Here is a 19,798-nt window from a genome sequence, read left to right on the forward strand (position 1 = left end):
GTTGAACAGTGTCGCTACTCCTCAGGATTAGGTCTCGAGGCAGTTCACAGCAGAGTCTTAGGTTCTCCATTTCCAGCTACTCACCAACACAGAGCCAAAGTAGGAATCTTCCATCTACGGTCAACAACCAGTGCTCAATGTGGAAGTTTCCACTGTGACACTCTCTGCCATTCGACTTCTGAACAAAACCCACAAATTATTTCTTTCCCCTCTTTGTCTCTCGGTCTACACACCACGTCCTTCCTCCCACCCCGACAAACCCGTGAAGCAAAACGGGAGTAGAAAATTACATGTCTCCATTTCCTCAGAACAGGACAGCCCAGTCAGTCAGCTTGCGTTTCTGCCCTTACTGGAAATAGTTTACTCTAGAAAAGTTTCACACAGGTGCTGCAGACACTGCCAGTAAGCAGTGTTCAAAGCCCAGAGATCGAGATCACACAAACCGTACACAAAGTTCCACATAAGGCTTCATGGATTCTGTCAGGGTCCTCAAACTCAGATTAAAGATGCTTCCTAGTGCAGCGGTCCCAGAGAACACAAGTGTACTGAGCCTGTTTTGCCCTGGTTAGGCTCCAACTTACGAATCCACAATGTATTTGTCAGATTTCCAACAACACGCCTTTAGTCACGCCTGGACTGAAAGAGAAAGAAAAAAAAAAAAAATCCCCCTTCTTCTCTGGCTGGAGACTTTTTAAAATTGTCAGCATGGAGAGATTTCACATGCAGGTTTATAGTACATGTCGTCGACAGACTGTTCTAAACAGAAAAGGACAACCCATTTCCCAATCTTGTATTAGTCATACAAATACTAAATTCACTTCAGATTGGAGTGTTGAGGATATTTAAAGGGAGACGGGTAAAGATTGTCACAACCTATAACAGTGCATTGTGGCATTCACTATTTTGAACAAACACTGTTCTGACTGTTCCCCAGATCCCTGAATCTTACAGGATACAAGGAGTCCATTTCACCTTGTTCCTGCCTCTGAATCCCACATCTCTGCTTTTTTTTGTTTATAACTCTGTAAAATTCCTTGTTTTCAAGCAACTCTCCAACTCCCTTCCAAAATGGTTGATGGTATCAGCTTCCAATGTCTTATCGGGTCAAGCGTTTCAAATCTGAACAACTCTGACTGAAATCAAATTCTCATCTCCCCAAACAATCTCCACGCAATGATTTAAAAATCACTGGCCTCTTGACTCATTAGCTAGAGGGAATAGCTTTATTCTCTCTTTACCAAAGCTCTCATCATGTTGGAATTAGGTCACCCGTTAACCCTCCAGTTCTAAAGAGAACAGTCCTAATTTTTCCATCCTGTTTTCCCAACTGAAGTCCCTCATACTTGGTGAGAAATATATTGAACGTGACAGGGCAGATTGAGAAAGCAGTTACTAAACACACGGGTTCCCAGCCTTTATAAACAACTGCACAAAGTATGAACACAAGCAAACAATAACGATCATGTGAGAACCCCTGGCTTGGCCTCAACCGGAATACTGTGCCCAATTCCAGCCCCTACAATTTGGAAAGGTTGTGAAGGCATCAGAGAAAGAGGTGGCAAAAATGATTCACAAACATGGTTCCAAAAGTGAGGAACCAAAAGTTGCTTGATAAGATTGGAAAAACAGGGAACATTTCCTCAGCAGACAGAAGATTAGCAGGAAATTTTATTGAGGGTTCCAAATCCTGGCCTATACATGGTAGATAGGGAGAAACTGTTCTCAATGTGTCAAACTTCAGAGGACACTGACATTGGTGCATGTATGGAATGAGCTGCCAGGTGAAGTGGTGGAGGCGGGTACAATTACAACATTTAAAAGGCATCTGGATGGGTATATGAATAGGAAGGGTTTAGAGGGATATGGGCCAAATGTGACTAGATTTATTTAGGACATCTGGTCAGCATGGCTGATTTGGACTGAGGGGCCTGTTTCTGTGCTGTACAATATTATGACTCAAAGTGATTGGCAAAAGAAGCAACAGCAAAAGAGGGAAAAGTTTATTTCAGGGATTTGGATAATTATCTGGAGACAAACAAAACAAATTGCAGGCTATAATCATTACAGCGGATTATGACTAGGTGTGTTGCACATGCAAAGAGCAGGCATGGCTATAATGGGCTGAAGGACCTCCTTCTGTGCTATTATCATTCTGTGATTCTATCTCAATAAATCTCTGGCTTCCTTCCTAAGATCTTCAAATCTTCCCTGAACTGTTCTTGGTATTCCATCTGAAGTTCCTTATGACAAAATAATTTAAAAGAGCAGTCTCAGACAGGTTTCCTCTCCATATGACAGAGTTGCAGCATCCGCTTCTCATATTTGACTGTCAGCCAATTAGAAATCAAAAGTAATTCAAAAAAGATTTTGAATTTCATTGGACTAGTGCACACACACATGTAAAAATCACAATTCTTCATATTCCTGACCATAGTTTGACACTTGCTCCTCATTAGACAAATCAAGACTAAACTCAAACAGAGGATTCTGGCAAGATATTCACATTCGTTCGTCACCGTGACATCAGAACAGCTGTTGCGCAAGTTTAAGTTTTTTAAAAAAAGCTCAATCCTGCTTGGAGTATTCATTGTAGTAGGTGTCTGACAGTGAAAAAGTTTTAAAAAAAGAGCTCTTGCCATTGAGCTCAACAAAGGCAGGTGTTCTTCATAAATACGGAGAAGTTATACTGCAAAACAGAGCGATTTTGTAAGGATCACATACCATCTTAAATTACCCCACACCATACAGTTCATACCCATGAAAAATGATTGCACTGCAATTCGTTGAGGAACAGCGAGTTTCCACAGGCAACACCGCAAAGCCAAACTTGTAGCTTAGCAAATTTAAAGAGACTGCAGAGACTATACCAAAGCTATTAACGGGTACTCACAGTCATCAGCTCTTTCTGAAAGGACTTCTTTTCCTTGTTCTCAGTGTCATTGCAGTCCTCCTTGAGCTTTTCCAGGACAGATGCCACACGTTCTGGCTCACTGTCTATCTCTGTCCTGCAAAAGTGGACAAGTGGTATGTTTTTGTAACCCAGGGCATCTGCAAATGCTCTCCAGCTGCTGATATTTTCCATCAGTATCATTCTTACAGAGGCATAAATGTAGGTGAGGAACTTGCTGGGTCGCAGAATCTGGTCCAAGAGTGCCGAGGTTGTGAGATCAGGCCCAGCGAAGAAGCTTGGCTTAATTTTTCCAACCACCAGCACGTTCTTGGCATGCACCAGGCCAATCTTCCCTTGGTAGTAGCCCATGTACCATTCCTTTGTTCGCAGCTGTCCTCTAAACTTAACCTTCTCTTCGCTCAACAACGCAATCACATCTCCCTTTTTGTACTCCAAGAGATAATAGTTTTTGTTCTGCCTTACGACAGTCTTCAGCAGTTTGCCATACTTGAGATTGTTTACACGGCGGTCCTGAAAGATGGGGTATTTACTCGTGACAGCCAAGGGTGACAGAACAATTTTGCCGACTTCTTTCTTCTTCAGAAACCTCCTCTGCCCGCTGTTCCGGGTCCCGGACTTTGGAGGCGGCTGCGGTGTCCTCACGCAGAACTGCGTGATCATTGCCTCCTGGTCGTTCTTCACCTGGATCCTCAACGTGAAGTCCGAGAGCTCTTCGGGGAGCCGCGAGTGGATGGGGAAAATGAGGCGGCTGACCTTCCCAAGCCTCACCTGGAATCCACGGACGACCTTAACCTGGTCGGCAGCTTTTACCTCGTAGTTGGAAATATTGGGGTGGATGCTGATTCTCAGGTCCTGTGGCCTGGCTAGCACAAACTGGTGCTTGCCCCATAGCTGTAGTGCCACCGGGGGTGCACTCAAAACCTCTCGGCCTACTTCATTGACCAGCAATGACTTTGGTGCACTGTTATGCCCAAAAACAGCTACCACCGCCTTGAAGGAGGGGTGGATGTGCTTAGGTCCATAAACCCCGACTGTGATGTTTTTGTTGATGCAATCCCACACCGTGTCGGGGTACTGCAGCGTCTTGGCCTGAGATACCACAACAGCATACATGCAAGGCTCCAGACTGTCCAGCTGCACCTGCACTGTATCGCCGTAGTGATAAACCTGAGGCATGGGTGAGAACGGCCCGTCTTTGCTGTCGCTGAACAGGCAGGTTATCACCGCATCCTTCCTGCTCGCCACATCATCTTTTAGCTCAGCAGAAATTTTCATTTCCAAGGTGAGGAATGTTTTCACTTCCATGTTACTTAATTTTATCTCAACCACAGGGCTAATGGTTGTGCATTTATCATTGTTCAATTCCACAGGAGGGTCCAATAAGGCTTTCATAGAGATCTGCTGGCTTTCTCCAGGAAGAACATGCCCTTCTGGTACATGAATAGTGATATTGGTGTCTGGTAGTTGAACTGCCCCACCGCTGCTATCCAGTTTACATGCGATATTAGTCTCCACAGGTTGAGTCTGACCCCAGCCAGGGTTTTGTCCAAGAGAATTTAAATCATGGCAAGAGCGTGCCATTTTCCTGTGGTTAAGCCATGCTGTACGAAAGTCCTCCCTGCTCTTGAACTGTTCAGGATCTGGAGACTGCATCCCCGTGAAGAAACCAGATGAAGAAGCTCCTTCAGACCTGGCTTGCAAGACTGAAAGCTCGGACATACTGTATGATCGCTTGCTTCTGAAGAAGGGATTGTTCCTATTTAGGAGCGGATCAAACTCTGCCTTGGAGCTGGTTAACAGGTCTTCCTCAAAAACATCATTACTTGAGTTGTTAGCTGTTAATGGTTTGGAACTGGTAAAAGATGGCGTTATAGAGTCAAACGAAAGTAAATCCACTTCTGATTTTGCTGCCTGTTGATTGCTGGAACTGACGCTCGGTCTGTTTCCATCTAGAAATGGATTGGAGGATGCCAAACTATTCAAAAATGGATTGTTATGTTGGGGCCTCGAAGTCATTTTGTCAAAGATGTCTCCCCACTCTCCAAGTAAGTCCATCTCTTTGGCGCCTTCGTCAGAACTGTCCCCAATGTTGTCCACCATTCCACTGTCTCGAAGGGAGGAACTCCTGCCCACAGGTTGAACATATGAAGCTGGAATGTAACCCATTTCAGTATTGTTGTGGGCATACCACCATTCAGGTCCAGAGGTGTCCAAAACATACAGAATATCCCCCTTGTTAAACTTAAGTGTGGTAAAATTAGTGGGGCAGTAATCCTTGATAGCCACAACTTCACGAGCATCTCCAAAAGATGTAGATGAATCCAACCTCAAGGCACTAGGAGAAGGCCCTGCAAATTTAGAAAAAAGAAACAATTAAAAGCGAGGGTACTCAAGCAGCAAGATTATATCTTTTGACATTAGCATTCTGTTTAACCGTTTCAAGCAAACAAAATGCCCGAATTTAACAACAGCTCTAAAAGAAAAAAATATACCCGATACATCAAAACTCTTGCAAACTGATAAATGCAGTGCTACCTACAAATACAATAAATGGTATATGACAGGTAAAAGCCATTCAGCCTATCGTAACTGCAAATATTTCAAAGAGCTGAACCAAAGGCAAATATAAATACACGAGCACATGAACAAAAAAAAAAAAAAAAAAGAGTAGGACACTCGGTCCTTTAAGCTTGCTTTGCATTCAATAAGATCATGGCTGATCTGATTTTAACCTTAACTCTACATTCCTGCATACCCATAATAATTTTAATCGCCTTGGCAATAAAGAATCTATTTAACACTGCCTTACCCTTTTGAGGAAGGGAATTCCAAAGACTCTCAATCCTCCAAGAGAAAATGGTTCTTCCATACCTTAAATGGGTGACCCCTTACGTTTAAGCTATGAACCACAGTTCTAGATACTCTCACATAAGGAAACATCCTTTCAACACCCACCAGGTCAAGTTCCCTCAGGATCTTATATGTTTCAATTAAGTCACTTCCGACTCTTCTAAACTCCATGTGATACCGGCTAAGCCTCTCTAGCCTTTCCTTATAAAGCAATCCAGTCATTCCAGGTATTTGTCTCGTAAACCTCTGAACTGCATTTGCATCCTTCTCTAAGCACGGTGACCATTATACCCACTTCTCCAGATGCAGTCTCACGAATGCCTTGTATGACTGAAGAATAACCTTCCTACTTTTGCATTCTATTCCCTTCACGATAAAGCATTCTATTAGCTTTCTTCATTACTTGCTGTACCTAGGACTAGGACACCCAGATCTCTTTGCATCTCAGAGCTCTGCAACCTCTCATCATCATTAGATAACCTGCATTTTCTTTTGTTCAGCCAACATTGACAATTTCACAAGTTCCCACATTATACTCCATTTGCTACATCTTTGCCTGCTCAATTAATCTAATTTCCTTTGTAGGTTTCTTATGTCTTCGTTGCAATTCACTTTCTTACATACCTTTGTGTCATCAGGAAATTTAGCTACCATACCTTCGGTCCCTTCAGTCCCTTCATTCAAGTCATTTATTTGACTTGTGAAGAGCTGAAGTCTTAGCATAGACCCCCGTAGCAAACCACTCATGACATCTTGCCAGCATGAAAAAAAATACCCGCTTACTCCTATTCTCTGCTTCCTGTTAGCCAGCCAATCATCTTTCCATACCAAGATGTTCTGCCCAATACTGTGAGCTTTTAATTTCTATAACAACCTTTGATGTGGCACTTTATCAAATGCCTTCTAGAAATCTAAATAGTATACATTCACTGGTTTCCCTTTATCTACAGCACACATTGCTTCTTCAAAGGACTCCAATAAATTTGTTGTACATGATTTCCCTTCAACAAACCCATGGTGATTCCCTTGAACTTGGCCCAGTGCATTGTTATAATGTCTTCAATAATAGCTTCTAACAGTTTCCCTATGACGAATGTTAAGCTAACTGGCCTGTAGCTTCCTGCTTTCTGCATTCCTTCCTTTTTCAATAAAGGAGTTACATTAGCTGTAAGGAACATTACTGAATTTAATGAGTTTTGAAAAATTAAAAACAATACATCAAATATCTCATCAACTACTTCTTTTAAGACTCCAGGATGAAATCCTTCATGACCTGGGGACTTATCCACGAGCAGTTCCAACAATTTACTCGGTACCACTTCACTGATAATTGTAATCTTGTTGAGTCACCCCCATTTTAATTCCGGATTTACAGCTTTTTCCAGGATGTCACATGTATCCTGTCTTGTGAAGGCCAACACAAAACATCTGTTCAATTCAGCTACCATCCCTTTATCCTTCATTACTAATTCCCTAGGCTCATCTTCTGTAGGATTAACACCTAGTTCATTAACTTTCCTTTTACTTAACTATTTGAAGAAACCTCTCCTGTTTTTATCTTTTTGGCCAAATTTTTCATGTAATCTAATTTTTCCCTCCTTATTAATCTTCCAGTAATTATTTGTTGTCTTTTATATTCTGTCCAATCACTGATCTGCCACTTATCTTTGCATAATTATATGTCTTTTAAGTTTGATACTACCTTTGACTTTGTTAGTTAACCACAGATGGCAGGTCTGTCCCCTAGACTTTTATTTGTTGGAAAGTATTCTGCGCTTGCTGGTCTATCCCCTCAAAAATTTGCCACTGCATGTTGATTGACCTATCTCTTGACAATTCACTTTCACCAGCTCTGTAGTCATGCCCACATAATTGCCCTTGTTCAAATTCAACATAGTAATCTTGGACTCTCACTTCCTTTTCTTAAATTGTATGTAAAAGTCAACCATATCGCGGTCGCTGCTACCCAGGAGTGCTTTCACTACAAAGTCAATAATTAATCCGATTGGTCAAAATCAGATATAGTATTGGCCGCTCGTCTATGGATAGTTATATGTCTGCCAAGCAAACCAGTATTATGTTGTACATATTGACAACGCTTGGAAGTGAGCAACATTTTGGATAGCCAATACAGTCATGTGCACTTTGAATGCTGCAACACAAGTTTGACACTGTGCAGACGTGACATTTCATGGATCCACAGAGTACTTTGTCAGAGAGCAACTGAATTTATATGCTCAGTCATATTTTGGCTGTAGCAGTCTTCTGTTAAAAAGAAAACACAAGCTGGAATTAAAAGTTCAATATAGCCAAATACTTCGGAGTTCTGATCAATCGTCATGATGATAGTATCTCTTCTCTTTTGGTACTGTGCTGTAACTAATTTGCTATTTCTGTCCAAGTGACAACTATGCAGATCAACGAGTGACATCACCTTCGCTGATACTGAAGACTGCCACACGAGAAATACAAGAATGGGATTTTATTCAAATCAGGCAAGAAAAACATCCAAATTTCATGTGTGTACAAATGAGCAACTTTGAATACAAAGTTAGGTGTACTGCAGATGCTCTCCTCCATCATGGCGGTTCTTTTTCTGAAATGTCTGCCTCTATTACTGAGATTACTGAAATTCACATGAGATTGACTGGTAGTCAACAACCCCGTTATGTGGTATCACACAACTACCAAGATGATCAAGATGTGGAGGTGCCGGTGTTGGACTGGGGTGGACAAAGTCAGAAGTTACACAACACCAGGTTACAGTCCAACAGGTTTATTTGGAATCACACAAGCTTTCGGAGCACAGACACTGCATCCGAAGGGGCTGCGTTCTGAAAGCTTGTGTGATTCCAAATAACCCTATTGGGCAGGACAAGCAGGATTGACCTTGGTCCGTTTTTGCTCAGCATTTCTCAAGTCTTAGTAAGTGTGCTACACAAACCACAGAAAGCTTACTGAAATATGGGAAAGAGTCCTGCGCCTTCTTTCCCTCGCATGAGTAATTAGACAGCTTGCTAAAGTTGTCTTTCATATTCTGTCAACTTCCAACACTGACTGAAAGGAGCAAGTCTGCTGAACTTACAACTGAGACACCGGGTGACTGTAACTGATTTAGTTTGAAGGGAGGAAAAGTCTAAGGAGGGAGATTTTAGATCATCGAACAGAAACACTCCTTCCAAATCAATGATGATAAGTTTGATTCTGGAACTTAACAACAGTACACAATAGCTGTCAAACCAAGTTTCCTCATGAATTCACCCAACAGAAAACAGCAAAGATCTTGATTTTTACAACACAGGCTTTAATGTTTGCAATAAATTTACACTCCTCTGAATACAGAAAATTAAGGGGCGAGCTCACTGAAATGGTTAAGGTGGTTGAAAGTTTGGATAGGGTATGGGGCTACCAAAACAAGGGATCAGAACTTTAAATTTAGAGCCAAGCCTCTCAGGGACAATGACAGACAAGGAGGAGCGGACATAATTCTTTAAAGTTTGCGTCACATAAAGACAGAATGGTTAAGGCGGCGTTTGGCACGCTTGCCTTCATTGCTTAGTCCTTTGAGTATAGGAGTTGGCACATAGTGTTGAGGTTGTACAGGACATTGGTGAGGCCCCTTCTGGAATACTGTGTCCAGTTCTGGTTGCCCAGTTTTAGGAAGGATATTATCAAGCTGGAGAGGGTTCAGAAGAGATTTACCAAAATGCTGCTGGGTGTGGAAGGTTTGTGTTATAAGGAAAGGCTAGATAGGCTGGGACATTTCTCCACTGAAGCGTAGGAGGTTGAGAGGTGACCTGATAGAAATTTATAAAATAACGACAGCTATAGACACGGTTGATGGGAGTTGTCTTTTCCCTAAGATGGGGAACTTCAAGACCGGAGAGAGATTTAAAGAAGACATAAGATGCAAATCTTTTTATACAGAGGGTGGTTCGCGTGTGGAATGAACTTCTTGAGGAAGTGGTGAACGTGGGCACAATTGCAACGTTTTAAAAGACATTTGGATGGAGATATGAATAGGAAAGGTTTGGAGGGATATGGGCCAGGATCAGGCAGGTGGGACTAGTTTAGTTTGGGATTATGTTCAGCATGGACTGGTTGGACCGAAGGGTCCGTTTCCATGCTGTATGACTCTATGAAATCTGATGAATCTGGCAGTCAATTGCCAAATTCAAAACGGACAGTGATAGAGACAACAAGGTGCAGGGCTGGATGAACACAGCAGGCCAAGCAGCATCATACGAGCAGAGAGGCTGACGTTTCGGGCCTAGACCCTTCATCAGAAAAGGGGGAGGGGAAGGGGGTTCTGAAATAAATAGGGAGAGAGTGGGAGGCGGATAGAAGATGGATACAGGAGAGGATAGGTGGAGCGGAAACAAACAGGTCGAAGAGGCGGGGATGGGGCCAGTAAAGGTGAGTGTAGGTGGGGAGTTAGGGAAGGGATAGGTCAGTCCAGTGAGGACAGACAGGTCAAAGGGGCGGGATGAGGTTAGTCGGTAGGAGATGGAGGTGCGGCTTGAGGTGGGAGGAGGGGATAGGTGGGAGGCAGGGACGAGCTGGGCTGGTTTTGGGTTGCGGTATGGGGAGGGGAGATTTTGAAGCTTGTGAAATCCACATCTCAATTGTCCTCGTTTTTCAAGGACCGTAACTTCCCCCCCTCAGTGGTCGAGAACGCCCTCAACCGTGTCTCCCACATCTCCCGCAACTCATCCCTCACACCCCGTCCAAGCAGTAAGAACCAAAAAAGAATCCCCCTCGTCCTCACGTATCACCCCACCAACCTCCGGATCCAACGCATCATCCTCCGACACTTCCGCCATCTGCAATCCGACCCCACCACCAAAGACATCTTTCCCTCCCCACCCTTATCTGCTTTCCGGAGGGACCACTCTCTCCGTGACTCCCTTGTCTGCTCCACACTCCCCTCCAGCTCCACCACACCCGGCACTTTTCCCTGCAACCGCAGGAAGTGCTACACCTGCCCCCATACCTCCTCCCTCACCCCCATCCCAGGCCCCAAGAAGACTTTCCACATCAAGCAGATGTTCACCTGCACATCTGCCAATGTGGTATACTGCATCCGCTGTACCCGGTGTGGCTTCCTCTACATCGGGGAAACCAAGCGGAGGCTCGGGGACCACTTTGCAGAACACCTACGCTCGGTTTGCAATAAACAACTGCACCTCCCAGTCGCGAACCATTTCAACTCCCCCTCCCATTCCTCAGATGACATGTCCATCCTGGGCCTCCTGCAGTGCCACAACGGTGCCACCCGAAGGTTGCAGGAACAGCAACTCATATTCCGCTTGGGAACCCTGCAGCCCAATGGTATCAATGTGGATTTCACAAGTTTCAAAATCTCCCCTCCCCCTACCGCATCCCAAAACCAGTCCAGCTCGTCCCTGCCTCCCTAACCTGTTCTTCCTCCCACCTATCCCCTCCTCCCACCTCAAGCCGCACCTCCATCTCCTACCGACTAACCTCATCCCACCCCCTTGACCTGTCCGTCCTCCCTGGACTGACCTATCCCCTTCCTAACTTCCCACCTACACTCACCTTTACTGGCCCCATCCCCGCCTCTTCGACCTGTTTGTTTCCTCTCCACCTATCCATCTTCTATCCGCCTCCCACTCTCTCCCTATTTATTTCAGAACCCCCTTCCCCTCCCCCTTTTCTGATGAAGGGTCTAGGCCCGAAACGTCAGCCTCTCTGCTCGTATGATGCTGCTTGGCCTGCTGTGTTCATCCAGCCCTGCACCTTGTTGTCTCGGATTCTCCAGCATCTGCAGTTCCTACTATCTCTGGACAGTGATAGATTTTTGTTAGGTAACAGTACAAAAAGTGTTACAAAATCAAAGCAGGTAGATGGAGTTAAAACATAGATCAGCTACGATCAAATTAAATGGTTCGCAATAAGTTCGGAGTGCTGAATGGACTCTTTCTATTACTGGAGCCCGAAGAAAGTATGCTGCTTGGTGAGCTATTCAAAGCCACTGCCACAGTACAAGGAGTAAAATTTGCCATCTATACAGGACTGCCCATCATGCATCTCAAAGGGGTCTGCAACTTCAGACCAAGTCAGGTGTCAGTTCCTAGTTTCATGATCTGTAAAGAAAAACACTTTGTGCAACACAAGGCCTCATCTTCACCTGCAGTTTAAAAAAAGGGGAACAAGGCTGCCAAAATACACTTGGAACTAACAAATCACCCTTGGGATGAACTAAAAACAAACTCGTGCTGATTAGTGAGAATCATCACCAAAAGATAAGTGTAAAATGGCCACATGAAAGAAAAGGTAAGTATGGAACTTTCAGAGTCTTATCCTTGTTAATGTTAATTTTTGTTTAAGTTCACTGTACTGTTGAAGTACACATTATCACCTGATCAGCCCATTCATTCAGAAAGAAGAATGGATATTGCTCACTAACAATAATAGTTGTCAAAAGTAAAAGGAGGTCAATTTCAGAACTGGCTTTTGGTTGGTAGTGTGACCACTTGAGCAATATGCTGGCTCAGGTTCAATGAAATTCAACTCTGACCCTCATTCTTCTGCACAAAAAAATCTGTTCAATTAATGAACCACCAGGACACAAATCAGGGCTTGACTGCCTCTCAAACAGCACTCCTGCAGTAAGATACTCTGAAGCGATTACTGCACTGTTTGCATGTCAACAAACCTATGGGGAATTCATTATTTCCATTTACCTAATGGGAGCTTTCCTGATTTCTGCAGATTGATCTTTCTTGGCACGCTGCAGCAAGGCAGAACAGGCTATAACATGCAAGTCTGGGGCACTGTAACATTTGAACTAATGTAAGTTAATACACTGGATAACAACATTATAACCTCACTGGTTAAACATTTATTGGTAGCTGAACATCTGTTTTCAAGAGCCAAGTGCGATTCAATGTGTTTTTGAAAAAGACTACTGCTTAGCAGTGAACAGTTTCAGGCCTTTCTATATTTATCTTGAGAACCCGTATTTGCTAATCTGAAAAATACATAGAAGCTTTTTCCTCTTTGACCCATGACGTTCTCCCTTTGCCATTACATACTAGAATTCGATTAGTTTTTAATTCTTTCTTGGGATATGGTTATCCCTAGTTAGGCCAGCATTTATTGAGCATCCCCAATTGCCCTTGGTGCTGAGCTGCCATCTTGAGGTGCAATCTCAGTGTCAAGAGGGAGGGAGTTCCAAGTCAGCCCGGCTCGTGGCTTGGAGCAGAACTTGCCGGTAGATAGTGCTTCCGTGTGTCTACTGCTCCTGACTTTTCAGAAGGTAGGGGTCACAGGTTTAGAAGGTACTTTCAAAGGAGGACCTGCAGATTCAACCTCAGCTGGGGCATTATACCCAGTTCTGGGTGCTGCACTTTTTTAAAAAAATGTAAAAGCATTAGAGAGAGTGCAGAAAAGATTCACAAGACTGGCCCTAGTGAGGAGGAATTTCGTTTACACAGAATATAACGAAGTTGACTGTTCTCCTTGGAGAAGGGTGAAAGGAGATTTGATGAAGTCATTCAAAAATCATAAGCAGTCTGGACAAAGATGAAATGGACAAGTCTCCCCTTTAGCAGAAGGATCAAGAATGAGAGGAGAACATGGTTCTTCTCTCAATGACGTGAGAATAAATATTTTTAAGTAGCAAGTAGTTAAAACAAGAATATGGCCTGACACTGTATAGTGGCAGCAGGTTTAATCATGACACTCAAGTAGGATTCGGATGACTATTTTGAAAGAAAGGGAGAAGGTAGGACAATAACAAAAGGTGAATTGTTTATTCGGACAGTTAGCACAGGCATGGTGGCAAAATAGCCTCCTTCATTACTGTAACAACTCTTTGATTTTGAGAACAGACCAACCCTTCAGAGCTTATCCAAGAACAACGAGTGTGATTCCAGACAAAAAGTACCCACAGGGCATTCCTCGTAGATTACCCATGGGGTTAACTTGTCAAAACTATAGCTATTTTGCTGTAAGCCTCTTCAAAGCAGCATGTTGAAGTTACAGACCAGTGCCACTGATGGAATGTAAACTTGTTGGGATGACATTGGAAAGGTAACTGCATCTGTTGGTGCTCAGCAAGTACAAAATTAGCAAAGGTTGTAATACATCCTCCATTGTTGGCAAGTTATATTTTGAATAGTAGAGATCAAGATATGAAAAAAAAGCACACGCACTTGAGTTGAACTTATCTAGGATGAGATTTAGTCATCAGAGACTGACATCAATAAAACAAGGGTTAAAACAAATTGAGCTATTATACAGCAAAAAAAAAAAGCTAATAATTTAATAAATCAAATGCCTTCCAGGAGCCTGAGAATTTTACAGACTATCTAATGATGCAATTGTTCTGGGATGGTTAACAAAATATGAATCGCAAGTATTTACCTTTGACATCATTCATACCAAGATCGGAAAACCCATCACTCAAGTCGATTAATGTTCCTTCGGATTTACACCGAGGGAGTCCACTTGTGTTGGTCGAACGAATTCTCTGGGCTGCCATAGTTCCTTTGGTTATCAGATTTAATGCTGCTTACAAAAGTCGTTCATTTGCAGCAGCTTTTATAATCCGATGACCAGCTCTTCAACTATTGTAGTCCCACTTGTTATGCCGATCATCTAGGAGATAAATCATGTGACACTGCATCAGTTCATCCTCTAAAAATGTGCCAAAATTTAGCAAATACATTCTTCCATGCAACCCAAGTTTGCACAGCAATTATTTCCATTTATAAACTGTTACAACAAAATGGAAATAGACCTAAGTATTCAACTTTCATCACTTCTCTTGAACATGTAAGAATTCAGTGAATTAAAAATGGATTTAAGAATATCACGACTAACTCAAACATGGCTGCTGTGATCACTTGACAAGCCCAGATAACCTGCATTGAATAAACAAAACGGGCTGAAGGGCTACCATTTTAATCAAGAGGCACGGAAACTCAGCAGGGTATCAAAAAATTTGCATGGCTTACTCAAACTTGCAAAACTCACATTGGAGATGAAAAGTCACCTTTGGAATGTTAAATGAAAGAGACATTGGAGCTAGACTTGGAATACAAAGGTACTCATACTGCAGCAACTTGCTTTGAGCAAAAACAGGGAAAAAGTGACATGGACTGACAACGGCAAGGATACTCGGAGCTCTTATTTCTCTCAATCTCCTTTAAGCCGAGTGACTAGCTGGTGAAAAGCAACTTGGAATAACAATAATTTACTGAGTACTCCAGCATATCTGCACCGTTGCCATTACACAGGAAACAAGAAAGCAGCTAAACAGGTTGACGTGTTTCGCTCTTGCACACAAAGACTCTTTAAAGAAAAATATAACTGTCTATACCTTCTTGACTGGACCACATACCTCTCCCCCCAACACCTTCTTTGTAAGCTCATTATTTGCGTTTGTGTGTTTGATGTTGCTTTTCTTGGTGGAGAGGGTTTAGTTATAGTAATAATACTATAAATATGAAAACATTGGAATTGGCCCTCCTTAATTGTTGATCTGGATAACTTTAGTTTAATTGAAGTGTGATAGCTACATGTTAAAAAGGAAAACCATTTGTTTAAAAAAAAAACATTGCGCATGACTGAGAGGGACTAAAAATTAATTTCAAAGAGTCACTGGACTGTGGAATTCTTTTCACCAGATACCAGTGGAGGCCAAGGTAAATATTGATTGATAAGAGAGTCAAAGCGTATAGCAGGCAGATAGGAAAGTAGAATTTAGGCCAGAATCAGATCAGTCATGATCTTATCACATGGAGAAGCTGATTTGAGGGGCCGAATGGCCTAGCCTGCACCCAATTTCTACGTTCATATGTGAACACAAGGTCTAAATGTATGGAAAAAGGTTCCAATTGGCTTTGTATCCAACAGGGTCTCCTCTGCTGTCAACAAAGCTAAATTAAAAGCATTAGATTTTAGAAAAGTAAATATTTCTATGCCACTTACCACATTCTCTATACATTGTGAAGCTCTTTCCAGCAGACAAAGTTCTTTATAATGTGTACTCGCTGGTAATATAAGAGGCAGATTTTGTGCACACAAATTTCCAACAAAACAAGCAGATCATCTGCTTCCAAGATGAGAGATTAATACTGCCCATGACAGCAAGGAGAACTTCCCTGTTCTTCTTCAAAGTGGTACCATAGGATTGACGTGACGGGACAACGGGCGACCTTCAGTTTAATAACCCACCTGAAGGATGGCACCTGGGACAGTGTAGTACTCCTACTGTACTGAATTGAAGCTGTCAGTCTTGAATTATTTTCTGGACTGGGACTTTTACTAAGTTTGATTTATGACCAGGTAGCAACATTCTACTCACTGAACTACAGCTAGGCAAGAAGGGCTACGTTATCCTAGAAGAGATCCAGTGGGATGGATCGACCGGAACCCCTGTTTCACTACATTAGATCTTTGATGGCTTGTGTTTTAAAACTCTACAGTGCATTTGTACTATTTTTTTTTGATGGGTGGCCAGGGAAGTTTGCTGTAGTCACCTCCAATTAGAGAACATAAGAACATAAGAACCAGGAGCAGGAGTAGGCCATCCGGCCCCTCGAGCCTGCCCCGCCATTCAGTAAGATCATGGCTGACCTTTTTGAGACTCAGCTCCACTTATCCGCCCACTCACCATAACCCTTAATTCCTTTACTGTTCAAAAATTTATCTAGCCTTGCCTTAAACACATTCAGTGAGGTAGCTTCAACCGCTTCACTGGGCAGGGAATTCCACAGATTCACAACCCTTTGGGTGAAGAAGTTCCTCCTGACCTCGGTCCTACATCTGCTTCCCTTTATTTTGAGGTGATGCCCTCTAGTCCTAGTTTCACCTGCTGGCGGAAACAACCTCCCTGCCTCCACCTTATCTATTCCCTTCATAATCTTATATGTTTCTATAAGATCTCCCCTCATTCTTCTGAATTCCAATGAGTATAATCCCAGTCTACTCAGTCTGTCCTCATAATCCAACCCTCTCAACTCTGGAATCAACAATCAAAGAAGGATTGAGTTGGAGTTATAGCAAGACAATGGGTCTGTGTGCTGACAGAGAGATTCTAGTCTGCTGCTGTAATTTGCTACAATTTGTCTTGGTGCAAATCTGAGGCAGTCAGGGTTTGAGTCCACTCTAGTGAAGCGTGTTCAAAACTTCAAGCAATACCAAGGGAGCACTGCACTGTCTGAGATGCCATGTTTATAAGATGGTAACCCACAGCTCTGCCCAGTAACCTCATTAATGTTATGGCACTATTCGAAGAATGGCAGGGGAGGCTTCCTCTAAGTCCTCACCAATATTCGTTCCTCAATCAACATACAAAACGTGGGCAATGTCACTTTGCTGCTTATAGGAGATTGACAATTTGTACAAAGTATCCATTTTTCCTACAGTGACAACATTTCCAAAGTACTTTATTGGCCTTAGGACTTTATTGGAAGTGTTGAGGAAATGCAATTCTTTCTTAACAGAAATCTTGGCACAAAGTGTTGTAGTAAGAGTTCCATTGACACCTCTTAGATGTTTTGCATCCCTGTGCGTGGCAGACTGAGTGTCGACTAAAGTTGTTCAATCCTTAGCCCCATATACTGCCAACGTTTTCTTAGAGAGCATCAAAAGTCATATTACACTGATTGCAGATAGACATCGCTTGTGAATCTTGTGAATAATGAGAAAAATTAAGGTGCAGCAATACCTCACTGGAGCAGTTTTGTGCCCTGACAAAACTGGCACATCACACTAAATTATTTAGACAATTGCAGTGATCGTCATACGTCAAGGTTTAGAAAATGCAACTGTCAGTTCCTACATGTCACACCTTTCACAGACGTTAATGCACGCACATTGATTCACATAGGTCATTGCTAAAGATCAACATACTCTAGAGGAAATTATGTAACATTAGGTAGATATTACATTACAGAGCAAAAGGTTATTTAGACTACCTGGTCAAAATAGGTGTGCATGCTTTACATGAGCCTCCTCCCCCATTTTTGTCTAACAGCACAACCTTTCTCTTTCATGATTTTCCGATAAATGCATTTCTCATTTTCATTTCCACTACTCCCTGTCGTGTGTATCCAAATCTAATCTCTGGTAAAGCAGTTCTCTCCACATTTCTTATTGGATTAATTACTGACATTTATTTGGAACCTCCTTAGTTTTTGCTTAGCTCAGTTGGCTAGATGGCTGGTTTGCTAATTGCAATATGGTTCAATTCCCACTCTAGCTGAGGTTACCATGAAGGTCAAATCTCTCAAGTTCTTCCCTTGCCCGAGGCATAGTGGCCCTCAGGTTAAACTCATCATCAGTCGTCTTTCTCTAAAGAGGGAGCAGGTCCAAGGTCCTCTAGGACTAGCAGAGCTTTACCCTAGCTTTGTTCCACCCACAGTTAGAAATAACTTCTGTGCAATCCATCAGTCCACACTGTTCACATTTTAATGATCTTTATCAGCTCACTCCTTGTCATGCTTTTCTTTAAAGAAAGGGGCCTTGCCCTATTCGTCCCTTCTACTCAGGTGTGTCATCCCTATGAATCTATTTTACATTTGCTCTAGCACCTCCTTGCTTTTTCTATAACAGGGAGACCCAGAACTACTCAAAGAGAGACCTAATCAAAATCCAGGACAGTTTATAAACATAACTTCTCCACTTTTCAATTCTCTCTCTCTCTAGAAATAAGAGATGACTTCCGTCCTATTCTGACGGATGTCCATTACCTCACACTTGTCTATACTGAAGCTCTTTTACTTATTACATCTCTGTTCTACCTGTGTACAAACATCATCCTGTATTTTGCTGCAACTTTCCTTAATTGCTACACCTCCTCAATTGGTGTCTGTTAAAGTTTGCAAACATGCTTCTGATTCCCATGTCCATGATCCCTGCATTATTTGCCACCATTTTCTAGTCTGAACACCTGAACACTTCGTGCGTTTCCCACTCAATGTATCTTAGAAGTACCCACTTGCGTGTGCAGTGTTAAGATAAAACAAGGTCATAAAAAGCATGATAATAAATACAAATCTTTTCTTTCTACTCATTCTTTACTTGTCCCTGACTCCAAAGTTCTAAGCTGAGTCTACTCATTGAAGGCCTTTTTGAAAGTATAGATATAGTACATCTTCTACATTACCATCAGTGGCTCTTGCTATTACTCTGCCAAAGATAATGTTAGTCAAGGATCACTTGTCCTTTTGAAATCTAATTTCACAAATCCTATTTTGAAATCCTACTCTGCAAATGTTTAACTTTGCAATTGACACCAGATTTCTTTTTGGGTGGTTTTGAAACTTAGGATAACTACAATAGGCTTTATTTAATAAAAGTGCAAAATTGACAGAATGCAATCAAATTTCAGTCTCGCTAAGTGAAAGGCACATTGGCAGGAAAAATAAGGATATCAAATCTTAGTTAGAAATTTATAATCAAAGTATGGGGAGAAGGGAACAGAATATTGTGTTGATAGTGTTGGATGAGGAAGAATGGGAGGAGGCTTGTGTTGAGTATTAATATCACAATGAATATAATGAATGGTTGTAATGAATAGACTGTTTCTGGGTCTCTCGTCCAATGTAGGAATATAAACACAGTTTTGAAATTTGTGCCGATTAGTCAATTATATTTTCAGCTTCCAGATTTTTTTAATATTCCATCTTTAAATAACAATTCCATTAGTTTTCCTACCACCAATCTTTGCTAACTAGTTTATACAGTAACCAAGACATTCTCATTCTCGCTCCTTAACACTGTCATTTCTAATGAATACATTAACAAAGAATAATGAATAACTGCTAATGTTTCCAGTCTTTTTTCATAATGGTTTAAAAAAATGTTTCATTGTAATCCATCCAGAGACCATGGGTTTCATACTCACTAAACTTTTTTTGTTTATCAACTTTCCATCTTAAAGATTTTGTAAAATTCTTTAACATCATATTACCTTACTAGCTTCTGTGGTAAATGCTGATGCAAGGGCTGTGTTTAACGGTCAGTATGTGAGAGATTATACTGTCATTGCCCTATCCTTGT

At 42.1% G+C, this 19,798-nt stretch overlaps 1 protein-coding gene across 2 annotated transcripts in view; it reads right to left on the minus strand.

Moving 5' to 3' along the window:
- Window positions 1-19,798, minus strand: part of LOC109916707 (SH3 domain-binding protein 4) — a 57,559-nt gene that overhangs the window by 22,298 nt on the left and 15,463 nt on the right. For both annotated transcript variants that reach the window (XM_048599354.1, XM_020516476.2), the window contains exons 2-3: window positions 14,153-14,386; window positions 2,891-5,259 (exon numbers count right to left, since the gene is read on the minus strand). In XM_048599354.1, the coding sequence (XP_048455311.1) occupies window positions 2,891-5,259; window positions 14,153-14,270 (2,487 nt within the window). In that variant the 5' untranslated portion in view covers window positions 14,271-14,386. The remainder of the gene's footprint in view (window positions 1-2,890; window positions 5,260-14,152; window positions 14,387-19,798) is intronic.

Source organism: Rhincodon typus, chromosome 7, assembly GCF_021869965.1.
Source record: "Rhincodon typus isolate 14 chromosome 7, sRhiTyp1.1, whole genome shotgun sequence".
Taxonomy (NCBI): Eukaryota; Metazoa; Chordata; class Chondrichthyes; order Orectolobiformes; family Rhincodontidae; genus Rhincodon; species Rhincodon typus.